Consider the following 16,204-nt stretch of genomic DNA (forward strand, 5'->3'; position numbering starts at 1 on the left):
GTTGATCATGACTGACAGCTGTAACGCGTGCCTCTTTCATCAATGTCACTCTTGTCAACAACAAGAGAAGCAGCAGGATAAGCAGACAAACTAAATCCATCACCGTGGGTTTTTATGCGGTTCACATTCAGAAAATCCAATCCGTTTCCTCCGAGTCAATTCAGCAGAGGTGATTTATCTTCTCACTAGCCCCTAAATCCGATGTGTCATTTTGGGATGGCGCTCCTTCGCCCTTAATTCTCCCGTTGTCATGGAAACAGACCTTCCGTGCCGTCTGGAAGGAGAATGAGGAGGAGGAGGATGAAGGCTCCCACTGACTTTCAGGACGTGGCTTGTCTTCTCTCCTGTTGATGACTGCAGCACAGGGAACAGCAGAGTTGGAGGAGAGAAAGTGTGCAGAGAAAGAAGGGAGAGGGAGAAAAATACAACAAAAAGATAAAAAGAATGTTAAAGGCAAATGAAAATGGCAAAAGAAGCGAGATGAAAAGTTCTCCATCTCCTGATTTTCATTCTAAGTTTTTTTTCTCTCTCTCCATACAAATGCATATTTACACACAAGCTCACATATATTCCAATGGGTCTTCTCATGTGCACACTTGATTACAATTTATCATCTGTTTTGTTGATTTATCTTCACATCACAGGACTCTCCACTTCAAAGAAAGCTCCAACATATAATTGAAAAATCTACAGTCATAGTAGGGGATTTATGAGTCTTAGGCACAGCCGTGCTTTGAGCTAAATATTAATGCTTGTATGGCAATATGCTCACAATAACATGCTGATGTTTAGCATGTATAATGTTTACTAGGTTAGCCATCAGTGTGTTAGCAGGTAAACATTTGCTGATTAGCAGTAAACACAAAATTCAGCTGACGCTAATGTGAATGCCAAGTTTTGCAAGTCTGCCATACTCAGACCCATGCGTACATGGGCAAAAAAAACAACCTGCGGTTTCTGAGGTAATGTGTCCTCACAGAACATATCGTAATAAGACCCACATCATAGATTTCCTTGTTATCCAAATGTGTGTAACCCCAGAAACACTGAGCAAAAACGCCTCATGATTTTATCACAATCAATATACCATCCTGTTCACTGCATCCACCTCTGTAATTAACTTTTTCTAAGAGCAGAAACAAGTCAAGGCCAGCTATTCATACTCCCATGGGAGTTGGGTCATCTTTTTAGATACACATAGGGAGGGCAAGGGCTGCAAACAGCTTGAAGGCCGCTATACTCTCTTCTCAGCTACAGCTGTGGCCTCTGCTACTCCTCTAACATCTACCTGTCCTCCCCCAACTTTCCTCCTGTGTGGAAGAGGCAACCTTGGACTCAATTGCTGTGTTGCAATTTTACCTGGGAAGCAGATGTACTGTTCATAATAACCATGATAGCATTGCTGTGAAGTATAACTTTACTTACATGTATTATTCAAATGTATTAACATGTTGGCACCTATTTAGAATCGGCATAATAAAATAGTGAATCTACCACAATAATAACTTATCACTCACTAGAGTAAGAACATTGAAGCTTCAAAACAAAAATGAAAAATAATTTAGTAATGCATTTATCTTAATTTCAAACAAACATTTTCAAAACTAGGTCCTAGCAACTTCCATATACTCTTTGTGAGGTTTACGTCCAAACATATTCCAATTTAAAAAGATGTTCAAAGAAATTATATTCCACAGGTACAGAGAAACTTGTGGTATGTGCATAAATAGTGTTGTGTATGTGTAAACATATGTATGTGAATACAACTTTTGAATATGTATTTACTTTGATAATAGATTTATTATCTCTGTTAAATTATTTTGTAGCCATTTCATTAAATATGGTAGTACGGGTATAATGGGGTAGGAATATAAAAGTTTTACTTCTTCCTACTCCTTTTTGCATATGTAAATAGAGGTTATTAAGCTGCCAGATTAACTTGTGACCACACGGTTCATACACTTCATGCGATTTTGGTATTTTACTTATTTCCAACACAAATAATTTGCTGTTTAAAACAATTTAATTAAAAACAATTGTAGCGCTACAAATCAACGAAACCAATGTTGACGTAATCACGTGGCAATAGTGAAGTTGGAAGATCCCACCATCAGCTGCACAATAAAAAAAATCCTCCACTGCTTATGCTTATAACCCAGACAAGAACATAGAGATGTCAAACAGTTATTTTATTTAGGACAGGCCAAATCAAATTAGCAAAATCTGCAATCTGCTCTTGTCCCTGGCAGTCGTAGTAGCGTACCAGATGATGTGATGGAGGATGTGAGGATGGAGACAGGAACATAAAAGAACAACCATTTAATGTGGCAAGCCGGACTCAAAGTCCACATTGGGCCTTGCCACACACACCCCCACACCGCAGAACCACTGTGCATTCAGTCTGAAATGAAATAGATAAATTAAATTTTAAAAATAAAGAATGCACCCTTTATGAATTTTCATCCTACCCAATGATCCACATGTGCTGCTGAAGTGTCCCTTTCCCCGCTGTCTGTTTGTCCACAGATGCAGCACAGTTCTATTAAGATATTCCAATTTCACAGTGGGTTAAGTATTGGTAAATGTTTTGCCTCGTTTCAGCAGCAGCTCTGCTCCCTTAAAATACAAGTTAGTGTTATTTGTGTCCTTTACATGCTTACTAAAAGGTACATAATCTTGCTTTGCAGACCAACACACCACAGGATGTGGAATCCTACTGACTGGGATGGCAGACCATGTCACATATCCATCTTCATAAATTGACTTCTTTTACCCAATGACAGCCTTTAAGCAAACAAATAAATTAACAGAAATCATTAAACTTATCTAATAAATGCAACAGATGAAAATAAATCCTGATCTTGTTAAACCCCTTCATTGGTTTTAGTGGAAGTGGCTTCAAATGGGTCTGCAAACAGTCTGTCCTTCCATTTGATACATGGACCTTCACAGATAGGATACTTCAATGTAGCTATGTGATTCTCAGAGTTGTAAATACAGTTGCGTAAATTGCAGTGATCGAAGTGCACTTACTTTAAAAGTCCAATGTGTGTTCTTGCAGACAGCCCCAATGAGATATCCCACTCCATTACATCAAACTGCAAGTGATCATTTGAGTTTTTAAGACGCAAAAATTGTATCCAACACCTTTAAAAGTAACTATCATCCTTGTCTTTCTCATCCATCTTGATGTGCCATTCCAAATCGCTGTCATTTCAAGTGTGTCAATCACTGACACCCACATAAGGTAAGCATAACAAGCTACACAAAAAACAATATCAAATTAATGTGCATATCAAAGAGGAAAAACAGAAGCAGCTTACAAAACAAGACTTACCTCACTCTCCAATTCCCTCCCAGGTGCCAGGCTCTAGAGAACTGATGTATGCAAGTTATATGAAAGTATAGCATTATTACACACTCTCTCTCTGGCAGGGCTGGACGGTGGTTGAAGAGGGGCATAGGGGAGTTACGAACTTATTAGCTTGGCTGGAATCCTCTCCTCTGGCTCTGTGAAGGGTGTAAATTGTACAATACCAGCCACTGTATCAGTTATAGCACCTTATCTTAGTCTGTAAGTTATGACAAATGTGTTTCACAGTGCAATGAATTATAATGCGTTTCTGCAAACTTATATAACTTATCACAGCCAGATGATTTTAGTTGCTGTTATCAGATGTTTTGTTTTAGGACATCTCCAACTTAAAGTTGTCTACCCATCCTTCTTCCATCTGGTCTGTCCGTATTTTGTCTTGTGATTTGCGTACTTTTTGTTGTACGTTGTTGTACTACATGTTACTGATTTGTAACCCTCAAACACCTCCTCCCTAGCCATCAAAAGCTTCACTTTTTTCTTTTGTCACCTATAGTAAGACAAGGCCAAGTGGTGTTATATTCCAAGGCGCCATTTATCCAAGTAATGACCACAACTCCGACTCCAAACAAATATCAAAATCAAATCCCTTTGTCACCCAACCACATACACAAGTGCAGAGGTTGGTGAAAATCTTCCAGAAATCAGTTCCAGCAACATAGCAGAAGTTAGTTTAAAAATAGAATATAGTGCCACTTACCTCAGTCTATAGTCAGATGGTTATCTTGCCTATTCCTGCAGTCTACAGTTAAGTTATGCCGTCGAGGCAACTTGGAAATTTCCAGCCTCCAACTAAAAAGGTAAAAAGTGGTACCATGGATTACCACTTGAAGTCAGAGTTCCTACATGTGAACTCTGAGAAAAAATATCAATGCCCACTAAACCAGAAGCAGCTGAATGACATCACACAACAATGGCAGTTCTGTTATAGCTGATAAACTGATATATAAATTTGGATGTATTTATTTTAATACAGTTTCATATAGTGTTCTCTCCGTGTGCTCCAGCTTCCTCCCACCTTCCAAAGACATTCAGACTAGAACAGAACCTCACCAACCCCAAACTGAAAATCTAAGAGGGCTGCCCAAAGCATCAACAGTGAAAGCCGTAAAAATATACTGTATATCCCACTTCTGTCTTTGTGTCTCATTAAATCAGTTGTAGGCTACACATAGTACTGTCCAATCTGTGGACATGTTGCTACAGTGTATGTGCAAAATAGGTTTGTTGTTGCATTTGTAACCAAGTCAAATAGTGAGGGATTCAAATCCCCAAATAGTAAATCAGCAATTGCCATGGGTTTCCCACAATAAAATCCAAAGATGTGAGTTTCGACCGGAAGGAATATTTATTTAAACAATTAAGATCAGGCTTTGGGCAATTTTATTCGCTGCACAAGCACAACAATAAAAACAAATAAGCCAGAGATGCTAAGGGATAAAAGCACACGGTTAAAAACGCCTCAGCATCTGCAGGGACCAGACCTACCTGTGGGCCACCCAGGTGCTTTAACACCACCACTCACACCGGCGCGCAGCCACCTAGACACAGCAAGATACACACAAACGTCACAATAAAACTAAGTAAAGCATGCACACAGCTGTCATACCCACCACCACATGCATTGAAGGGGAAAGGGGTTCCCACAATCCACCAATCTTTCTGTCCAGCAGAACACTAAAAGGGGAAAAAAACGGCTAAGAAGCTGAGGAAAATCATACAGCCAAAAACAGGGACAACCGCCACACCCCTAGTAGACCCCGGCAGTTGGCAACCACATTCACAAGGGCCCATCCACCTGTAACAATTCTCATAAAATAGACATTACAATTCAAACACAAATAGCAGCAGTTGATCGGGCAGGCAAAACAGCAGTGGCTAAACAACCCTAAAATTACAAGAATTTAATTAGTTCAGTTGTCTTAACACATACTGCCAAAACATACTTGCTAAATACCTGACAATATTTACCTCACACATTGCAGTTAGTAGTCAACCCAGCTCTGACGCCACCTCGGTTATGGATTGGATGTTTAGGCCCACTGCAATGTGAATCATGTTATCAAAAGGCACACAAACTAGTAAACTTGGATAACTTTTAGACAACATCTTTTTACCTCAACGTTAACCACTGCCTTCTCTGTGGTGGACCTTTAGCACGACAGGCTATTCAGCTGACGAGGTTTGTCAAGCAACAATTTGGGTTTGATTTGTATCAGTTAGCATGCTGGTAAGTGTTGTATTAAGGCAGATGCAACCTTTTTTTTAAAACTATGCCGAGGATGCCAAAAAATACCCATAACGACTTCATCCTTAATTTTAGTGCATTATTGTGTTTTGTAGCCCACTGAGCCAGTGAAGCTCTCTGGAGCTCAGCTTCAGACGGAGAGACAGACAAGTGAACACACACCAGCAGCTTCTCCTGCAGCTGCTGATTTAACACCTTTCTTAAGTGTCTTTCTGTTATCACACTGTTTATCGGCCAAGATATGTAAATTATCTTTCCTCTAGTTCCATCACTGGGACAAAATTCCCACTTGCAAATAAGAAATATGAGAATCTAACATTGCTAATGAACACATTTATGCTCCCTAGACCCCAGAAGATGAACTATTTCCATTTTCAGCACTCCATAAGCCTCCTCTAGTGCCACCCTCAGGTCAGAATATCATGTTTGTATACAAGATAGCTTACATCTTACTGGATTACAGGAGCTGTGAAATTTGATTATCCCAGAAGGTTGCCTTTGAATACTGTTATCATGCTGTGCACCTAATATAAATCGGTTCCCTTGAGTTGTTCATTTAACAGACAAAACAGGTGGTGGTTTTAAAACTACACTAAATTACCTTTGACTGATTATATGGCTTTCATTGCATTTCAAAAAGTTACCGCTGGCACAGTTTACAACATCTCTGCGGTACAAAAATCCCTTCACCAGGATTATGTCAAATGGATGTCTGTGTGTTGTCTATGTTACTTCTACACTAGTTCTGTGTCAACTGTATCTGCTGTTCTTTGGGCTGTGTACAACACTGTAATGTCTGCAATAAGTATTTGGCTATAATAAAGGTAGGCTATAGCTCAAAGACAAAGTTTAGATTTTGCAGTTGGCTGGGTCAACACCACAGACATCTATTTATGGCCCCAACTGTTATTTAAACAGACTTGTACATGCGTTTATTTGACTTTTGCAGACTTGGGAGCACACAGAGTAATAAATGTTCCTGATCTTTTATCCCAGGCATTTTTTATTGCTCTCTGTGTACCTCTTTTTGTCCTGTTGTGTTGATCTGTGCCTCTGCCACTGGGACTCCACTTGCTTCTCTTTTCTCGTTCTCCCAAGGAGAGAATGAGGGAACTCCTACTCAGAAGTGGGGCATTCAGTTCTACTCATTAAAAATAATTGGTCTCTGTTCAATTAAGGCTCAGTGATGCTTCTTTGATCTCACTGGCTCAGAGTTTTTTATCTGCATCTTTTACATCGAAATCAACTGCTCAGAGTTGGCAAAAGTATTGGATAATTGGCTCTAATGTGTTTACCTCTGGACGATGGGGGAAGGGGGGAAAGAGGAGCTGCTTGGGAGTGGTTATACATGCTTGAATGAAATGAGTTCTGATGGTTAAAGAGACGGAATTCAAACCTTTAAGCCTCTGCTGCAGCACCTTGTGAGACCGTCCACTATCCTGAGATGCTAACAACAGATCACTTTACCTTCTCTTTGCCTCTTTTTCTCAGTGATTTGCTGCTTCTGGCTTCTCCTGTCTGCAGATGGGTATTGTGAGAAATACTGCAAGCTAACTCGCTCATATACGAGACACATACAGGTTCATGCACAGTGCACACATGCACCCACACACACTGTAAGCCCACTCACCCAGCCACTCGCCCACTCACACACTGGTTTTATTGTAGGAGCTCTGCAACATGAGCATGTTAATGTGCTGGCAGAGGGAAGCTGTTCTGATGAATCCCAATAACCCAGGGACAGAAAGGATACTAAGCCAAGCTTTGACTGCAGTTATGCTCAAACACTTTTTCCTTAATAATTTTCTCTCTCATCTCCTTGTCCATCCTCTTTGCCTCAATCCTACTTTCTCACTTTCCTAATCTCTACCCCCTCTCCACCTCTCTATCCAATTTGATACATTTCTCCTCAATCTACTCTTCTTTTTCCTTTCTTCCATGTTCCACCTACAGTCTTCTTTACTTGTTGGAGGTTATGCGTTAATTTAATTCTTACCAAGTTTACCTCACAGTTCTACATGCATGCATAATACATACATGGTGGAGATCGATGCATTTTTAACAGGAAGGCCTCCAGGATATGCATTGCTGCTGAGCTACTTTAATGCATGCTCATCAGTGCAATAATGTGATGTTATAAGTAAATATTTTATGCAGATCAGCACACATATGTACGCATGAATCAGGAAATATGCAAAAACAACATATGGATTGCATGCATGCACATGTGGCACACACAAAAGATGTTTTGTCTCATTACAGATTGCAGGCAAAACTACAGAACACTTAAAGATGAAAAAAATATGCTTCAATCATGGGAATAACAATTGAAGGAACATCAAAGACAAAATGAAAGGATGTCTGTAAAGTTGTTGGTTTATTGCTTTGCTAGGCAAATCTTTGAAGATCACTTGAAAACATCAAACACACTGCAGACATTTATTACATTTAAAGTCTATCTGGATTTAACAAGGAGGAGTACAGCCTCTTCTAATTGAGTGAAAATAATACTAACAAAAGTGGGTCCATATAGAAAGATTTTTTGATGTGTTTGGTGACTGAATGTGGGTGACCTTGACTGATTTAAAATTTAAAACAGATGCACAATCAAACACAACACTTCAACAGGCCAGTGGAGCGAAGTTGGTCGTTGAGGACGCCTGCCGAGTTTTTCGGCTCCCTGTAGGGCTCTTTTAACTACATCTCTTTGACAAGCAGTATACGTGCAGCTGCTTTTTCCACTGTGGCTGTTGATTTTTTGATCATTAAATATTCAGTGCCCACTTCATTGTGTCCACCTCCTCCAGACTGTCAGGTGTACTGCAAACAATGCAGGCATGCAGTAGTAAGAGGGTCAAATATTGTTAAACTAACTACAAAAATGAGAAGTGGCTTTTAAAAAGACATGAATGATGGCACAGTTCTAAATAGTTCCTGCGCCCCAGATACAGCCAATATGTTGAGATTCACCACATAAAACTCTGTAAAGTTTACTGTGAATTTTGAAATAAAACAAAATGTAAAGGGAGACTATGTAACTTGCTGGTCAATGGCCGCTGTGGCTACTAGTGGTATTTCTGGGATAACGCTAAAACATAGTGTAACAGTAGCACAAGTACTTCGAGTACCGTCATTATCAGCAAACTGACTCAGTAATGTCATGTACACAGCAATACCATTCCAAAGTTTGCTAGTATTAACCATTATATGCTGTTGGCCATACCAGGCCAAGTAAGGCTGTAGCAAAACCCCTGAGAGTATTGAAATGAACAAGTTTGTGTTTCATTGCTTATGAATTCAACTTTATATTTATTAGCAGAAGGATGTGGTAAATGTTCTTTCACATGTAGTCTAGCTTTAAGAAAATAAATGGATAGCAGGATACAAACAAGCCAGATCAGTGCAGAAGCTGTGTTGCTAATTGTGGTGAAGTCATGCTTCAAAGAATTTAGGCTTTAGTGGCTAGGTATATTTAATAAAATGAAAGCTGTGTCAGTAAGTAGTCATCATATACATTCTTACATAGTTTGCAACAGTGGTCCACTATTTTTACATTCAGGCAGTACCATTGAAGACAGAAGCTAAGCAATGTTCACTGAAAATTATGAAATAATTGAATATCCTATAAACAAAAAACATTTATCTGAGCATGAACAGCACAAAGCACTTGTTTGTTTTCTTTATCTTGAGACAAAATGCAGTTGAAAACGATTTTATGTGACCGTAAAGCAGCAACAAAGAGAAGGCTATATCAAGAGAAAACTATATTAGCTATAATACTTGAGACTTCAAATATCCATTTCATGATTTGACAATCTGGGACTTCAGACAGAACATAGTTAGCAGGCAGTCCAGGATTTCCAGAAGAAGACTCTGCAGCCGGGTCTCCGAGTGTGAGTTGTATTGCCACTTCCCAGTTCTCGTCGATTCTTCTCCTGTTTCTCTGTGCCTGCGGGTCCTTCCAGGATAATTCCATTTTCGGATTTGGAGAGTTTAAAAAGCAAGTCTAATAAATTCTGTTTCTTTGTCAATTCCTATGAAGGAAAATAGTAACATGATGTAACATTTACAGACTCTTACATGTCAGTAACTATACAATTTTACTTCACCATGTTTGCACTTTCAGGCAAATGGGAATTTCTACCAAACTGTAAATCAGTTTATCTTTTGTTACAGAACTTTTGTTGCTCAAAGCCAGAAAGGGTAGCGCACTCTAATCTCTAATCTGTAATTTCATGGAGGTGCAGTGCCGAGGATAATCAAATGACAGATATTGAGCAGGTTAGCTCTGACAGCATCTAGAATGACTTGCTGAAAATAAAATTAAATTTTTACTGGATCAAGATCAATAAAATATGTGTGCATAAGCAGAGACTTTTTGAAAATCTGTAGGCAGGGCATTCTGTGGCCTGCAGCATAATTGTAGCTGGGATTTGGGACCTGGTTTCAATCACTGGAAGGACAATTCTTCGATAGAGATGTTCAAACAAAAATTCAAACAAAATAAAAACTGTATCAGGTAAAAGTAAAGACATCTTACCTGGTTGTCCTGTAATTTGTCGAGCCACGACAATGAGTTTTGCTGTAGTTGATGGTCTTTAAACCCCTGCTCCGTTTCTGTATTTTCCGCAACACATGATGCAAAACACAAAAGTGCCAAAATGCACATGATATGGGCCATTCTTACAATCTTGGGTGTGTGCTTCTTGTTGGGAGAATTCTTCTTGGTCAGACACCACAACATCTGCTGCTGAGGTGCACCTTAACTGTACAGCACAGAGACATGTCTGTTTTTAAAGTGGCACCTAGGCCCAAAAAAGGAGGAGGAGGGTGCAGGGTATTTGACTAAAAACCATCCCCAGTTTTGTGTTTGCCCCCATCAATGCACTGAAGCATGTCCTATGTAATTTACAGCAGTCATTAGGAGTGAGACAAAAGGTCTCAATAGGGACATTTTCACCATCCCGGTCTCCATCATTTACATAAACACACTGTAATCTGGTTGTATTAGTGAAGGTCATCCCGATGCTGTCATTGGCGTAACTTGTAAATATGAAAGATCCTCTCTGCCTCCTTGTTTAAAAGCAAAGCCCTGTAAGCAAAGTGCAATGTGCATTCATGTAAAATAAAACATTAATGGGGGAAACAATGACTTCATTAACCTTGCCGTGCCATAAAGCTGAATCAATGTGCAGCTCAGAGACACTGGGCTATCCAAAGGCCATAAAGGTCAGCTTGTCATTTGTTACACCCTTGTGAGTCTGTTCTGGGCATCTTCTTAATGAGATTTCTGCTTGGTTTAATTTAACAGTTCTACTGTTAAGTCATATTTGTCATAGGCTATAATTATTTTGTAATGGTACAAGCTGCAAATGTGCAACTGCATAATGTGGACAGAAAATTTTGTAACCCTTCCATTTAAAATCATGCTGTTTTAATGTTAAAAGTTTATTAGGTTATACATGTAAAGGCAAAGTGGGTCAAAAGACTTAAAATGGTAAATTGTAAATTCAGTTTACATATTAATATAATTATATATAATTTACATATGCTTCACTTCTCCTTCCGTTACTAGTAGCGGAGTGTAGTGTTAATAAGTAAAGTTGATCTCAAATGATCAACAAGGCGAAAACAACAAAAACGTTAACTTGGCCGGAGTGTTGTAACAGCAAAACAACACTTTATTGTTCAGTCTTGTTTAAGTTAAATAAACTCTTTCCAGGTGGGTACAGCTGCGAGCAATTACTAAATAAGAAAAAGTCACTCACAGGAAATTGTTATCTTTATTCTTTACAATTAAATCTGGGCTATCCCTCATATCGATCACCATTGGGTCTCTCTATTAAGGTGCAGCTTAATTCCCTATAGCATTAGGCTTAAAGGTACAGTAAGCAATTCTGGAGCAATCCGACGGCATGAAGAAAATCATGACATCAAGTGAAAAACAAACCAGCAAGTTTCAGTGCACACACAGAACGGTAAGCAAGTGGACCATGAGGAGATATTCACTGAATATAACAAAAAGAGATATTTTGGATTAGAATCGCTTACTCCAGCTTTAAGTAATGAGTTTGAACAGTGGTTCCAAAAGATTATACCAACATACATACAGCCAGCCAGTGGCGCCCCAGAAAATCCTGGGGTGGCATACTAAACCAAAAGCCATAACTGAATTTCAGGACTTCTATTAATGGAGTTATAAACTGAGGTTCAGGAACAGGACCACGCCTCTCTCACTTATTCGACCACCCGTGCTTCACTCATTTCATCCACCCCTGCCTCTCGAATCCAATCACATGCACTCACGTATATAAGCTGTCTAACCCCTTTTCTCTCCTGTTTCTCAGTTCTCACATCCCTCCCACCCAAACCCTGCTTGCTTATCTCTTCTAACGGGTGTTGCGATGGCCCGGTGGGCGGCGCTGCGGCCTCACAGCGGAAAGGTCCTGGTTTTGGACCTGTTCAGCCCTGGCCTTTCTGTGCTGAGTTTGCATGTTCTCCCTGTGTTTGCGTGGGTGTCCCCCGGACGCTCCAGTTTCCTCCCACCATGAAAGACATGCACGCTAGAATCTATAATTCTGCCAATCATTTTGTCTTTTTCTACAACAGGAACCACAGGGGGGTTCATAAGACTTGCCACTTATCGAGATGAACCCCCACCCTGAATCTCAACCCCTCGGGTTTCTAGCCGCTCCGGCTCCTTCAACCCTCTTCTCTCAATCCCTTTTCCCGACCCCTCCTTTCATAACTATTCATCATAATAAACCACTATAAAATCTAACATCGCGCAACCCTGTACACAGGATAAGCGGTTTTAACCACCAATTTGACCAGTGTCATATTTAGATGTAAAAATGGTGGGGCACCAACCATTTCAAAACATAGATACCAGTAAAATTACAATACTCTCTCTTGCTACTGTGTTTTTTAACAACAACAAACAGCATGGCTCCACAAAACACTTAACATGAGAGAGCGCGAGAGAGAGAGAGAGAGGAGTGCATTGACACAAGTTACAGTACCACTGTCACAAACCTAAATTAAGAATACATTTTTTAAGCGACACAACCAAGCTCAGAACAAATGAGCCTACAGGGCCATAAGCAAACAGCAGTGATCTCAACACCACTGCAGTCAACAACGACGCGCACAGACAACTTTTAAGGATCCAGACCCTTTCTATAGCCGCTTTCCACAGAGATCCTGCAATCAAAACGGAAAGACTGTGCGTCAATATATATCCCATTCCCAGCTCCGTACCATTCATACAGTGCAGCAAGCCAGCAAACTGGCCTAATAATCCCGAATAATAAGGCAATATGAAAGTGGCTATATGATAACAACATTATGACAATAATCGTAATCCGTAGCCTAGTCTCAACCGATCCAGCACAACACAATTAGCCCATGCAGGGACCGCTGAGGCCTCACTTGAGGCCTTTGAATCTGCTTCTTCAGGATGAATCTGCTGCTGAGGTGTCAAGTGAGGAGAAAGGCGACACAGCGGTTTTTCCTCTGGGCAAACTTCTGGATGACTCTGAAGTTTTTCAGACAGTCCGCCGACTTGTTATGGTCCCACAGTGTTTGTTGTGCTGCTCAATGGAGCACCTGTTGGACAGCGATGTTTACCCTTCCAAGTAACGTTGAGCCCAGTTTCACAGCATCGTCCAGATGACTCTCGCTGTTCTCATGTTTAGTGATCCTTTTAGAAGGATGAAGATCAAAACAGACACAGGATGGTCTCGCTCGAAGCATAGCGTTAACTGCCAGTCACACACGGCGCTGTCAGGGGCCCCAGTGTTTGTACGACGTTAGCTTGCTGTTAGTGATGGTGCTAACCTGTTGCTATCTGCAGACATGGGGGGCCGCCAGGAATTTTGGGCCCCATGACAAAAAAAATTTTATTGGACCCCCTCTGCGCAGCTGTTGTCACCACTTCTCTAGGACTTAACTGTCCCATCAAAAGCTTTACATAACTCTAATTTAAGTAGATTTAGTAGTTCTAATTTTAGTAGTTCAATATTAGTACTAGCACAATATTTACTGCTGGCGATTTGTACATGCAAGTCTGCATACAGGATGTACTTCACTATTTGCTTCTTAAATAAATTGCCCTTCATGATGGGAATAATAAAGTCTGTATCTGTAGATGTCATTAATGGCCATAATTCAATCTTAAAAATTTTTTTTTTTGGTTTGAATTTCTGTCATTAGGAAATATTTCATTGTCTTTTCTCCCTTGAATGAAGCTAACTTGCCTGTAATTAACACCATGCTGCTCACCTTCTTCACTGGGACAGGGAGGCTACAGTTATGGGGAGACTGGGGTGCTGCTGACTCCTCTGTTGTTAGTCTGCTAAAAGGGGCAGGGACAATGATTTAATATGAACATCTTACTAAACGTTTCCCTGCACTGATTAAAAGTTGATCAAATGTTGGCTAACACTAGTCTGTAGCTAGCTTATTTCATTGTGGACATTAATGGTGCGTTCCAGTTAACAAGTCAGAAACCTCGCTCGTGGCCAGCCGTTTACAACTAGCCAGATTAGCTATCGATACGCCGGTTGATTTTTGATGTGGTATTTACTCATACTAAACACTGTAGCAACACGACCACATACAGCTGCTGGACAGCACTTTGTGTACGAACATTTCTATGAGACAAGTACACAGAGCAGTATAAACTAGAGCTTTCACTAACTGTTGATAACATAGACAGTATATTACTGGACGAAGCCACCCCGCTGATTTGAATAGAGAGCAGTGAAGCCAGTTTTGGACCAATAAAATACTACTACAGGGCCACTTCCTGTTGGCACCAGCGTCTACTGCGCATGATCGCGCAGCATAACCGTGGTTTAATGATGTAGAACAACTGTAGAAGCACCGTAATTCCGGTAGCTGTATAAATGCGTCAACAAAAACTTTCATGGCTCAGTGTGTTTGTCTGACTTGGATCGTCACTGTTTAATCAGCCCACCTACAAGGTTCACCTGTCAAACACCGAAGCAGCGTCTCTTATTACTCTGAGTAAAAAGTAAAAACAAAGCTCTCACACAGTACAATACACAAAACTGTGTAGTAGCTTGACAAACTTATTATAAGCTAGACAGGCTACTAACTGTCTCTGTACATTAATTAAATTACTCTTTTCTTTTTCTGCAGCTGGTCACTACCTCCACAGAAAACACACACATTCGGCACAACACCGGTGTACTCCGATGCCACCGATTTGCTCTGTCTGTTAGTCCCGCTCCTTAACTAGTCACAATTTTAGAAACGTGATTGCCCTCTACATGGATGAATCAGAGGCCTCTCCTAAAATAAACATCATAGTCTGTCACACCTCAGGGTCAGAGGTTACCCTCTTAAAGTGACAGAGCCTAATATGCGAGCACTTTCTGCTTTTCACCTTTTAACTGAAATCAAGGGGTTACATAATATATACAGTATATAACATTCTATGCAAATGCTTCTTGCCGGGGGGAGGGCACTGAGGTGGCCACCCATTTTCTTGGTGGCTGTGGTGGCGCATCTGCATACAGCATACAAAAATGAATTATGGTGCAGTAGATAAGACACATACCTTTAGTGTGAGAGACCCAGTTTCAAATCCACTGTGAGACACCAATGTGTCTCTGAGCAAGACACTTAACTACTAGTTGCTCCAGAAGCGTGCAAGCTCTGACATATATAGCAATTGTAAGTTGCTTTGGATAAAATGTATGACATGAATTGATGCCTATAGTAATCATTGAGAGTCTAACAGGAAGAAGGATTTCTCTGTAGTTTGTATGGAAATTCCCTTGTAAACCTGCAATGAAATGTTCTTAATGGAAAGTTTCTAGAATCTGATTATTGACTCTGCCTGTTGCAATTCTGAATTGAGATTTGACCTGAAAGGGGCGGGGAATCTGCGTTTAATGGAAACTAAAGTTTTTTTTTTCTTAAATTCACAGTATAACACTATTCAAAGCAATTACCCTTCAATACATAAAATACCTGTAAAATATGAACAGATGTCTTTCTAGTCCATGTAACGGATGTGGTTGGATTCAAAGCACATATGTCCTTCTCAAGTGGGAGACAACCTTGAAGTGCATCAAAATTTCAACAAGTCGCCATTCTAACCCAATTAGAGAGGTGTAGAAGCCTAATATAGCTGCCTAAACAATTAGTAAGTGCACTGTCGGGAGCAGAATAATCCTGTTAAGAAAGCTACTGAGAGCACTTTAAAGCAAGAGTTTTTCTATCTATGCTGACAACCGTCTGTACCAGGCCATGTAAGACTTATTTAATTCAAGGTGGCATTCAAGGAGCGGCTGCTTGTGGCCTTTCAGATGTGTTGGAACTAGAGTCCTAATGAATTGAGAATTTGCCCCAAAATGTCAAAAATTAATTAATCAGCGTGATACTTTCTCACACGTTTTTAATTCACACTAGAGGGTTCAGTTCTTCTTCAGCTGTTACATGTGTTAGCAGGCTTACTTACATAAGCATATGAGGCTGTTTGTTATTTCTGACTCTGAGCAATCGATATCTTGGAATATCTGCGTGCCAAAAAGCAACAGTATTTTGAACAC

General features: G+C 40.2%; 1 protein-coding gene and 1 long non-coding RNA gene across 3 annotated transcripts; both read right to left on the reverse strand.

The window, feature by feature from the left end:
- Window positions 1-40: 40 nt before the first annotated feature.
- Window positions 41-4,273, reverse strand: LOC119902157. 2 transcript variants are annotated; one of them, XR_005444302.1, is made up of 4 exons: window positions 4,074-4,273; window positions 3,338-3,510; window positions 3,034-3,098; window positions 41-354 (listed from the first exon to the last, which is right to left on the reverse strand). It is a non-coding gene; the product is annotated as an uncharacterized LOC119902157 (long non-coding RNA). The 2 variants fall into 2 exon arrangements; XR_005444301.1 differs by lacking the exon at window positions 3,034-3,098.
- A 3,788-nt stretch (window positions 4,274-8,061) lies between these two features.
- LOC119902156 (somatostatin-1-like) lies at window positions 8,062-10,367 on the reverse strand. The gene is made up of 2 exons (XM_038718139.1): window positions 10,162-10,367; window positions 8,062-9,655 (listed from the first exon to the last, which is right to left on the reverse strand). Exons 1-2 carry the CDS (start codon window positions 10,363-10,365, stop codon window positions 9,461-9,463), a joined length of 399 nt encoding a protein of 132 aa, XP_038574067.1. The 5' UTR covers window positions 10,366-10,367; the 3' UTR covers window positions 8,062-9,460.
- Window positions 10,368-16,204: the final 5,837 nt, after the last annotated feature.

Source organism: Micropterus salmoides, unplaced genomic scaffold (assembly GCF_014851395.1).
Source record: "Micropterus salmoides isolate LMB-PRFRI ecotype aquatic unplaced genomic scaffold, ASM1485139v1 Ms_hic_scaffold_14, whole genome shotgun sequence".
Taxonomy (NCBI): domain Eukaryota; kingdom Metazoa; phylum Chordata; class Actinopteri; order Centrarchiformes; family Centrarchidae; genus Micropterus; species Micropterus salmoides.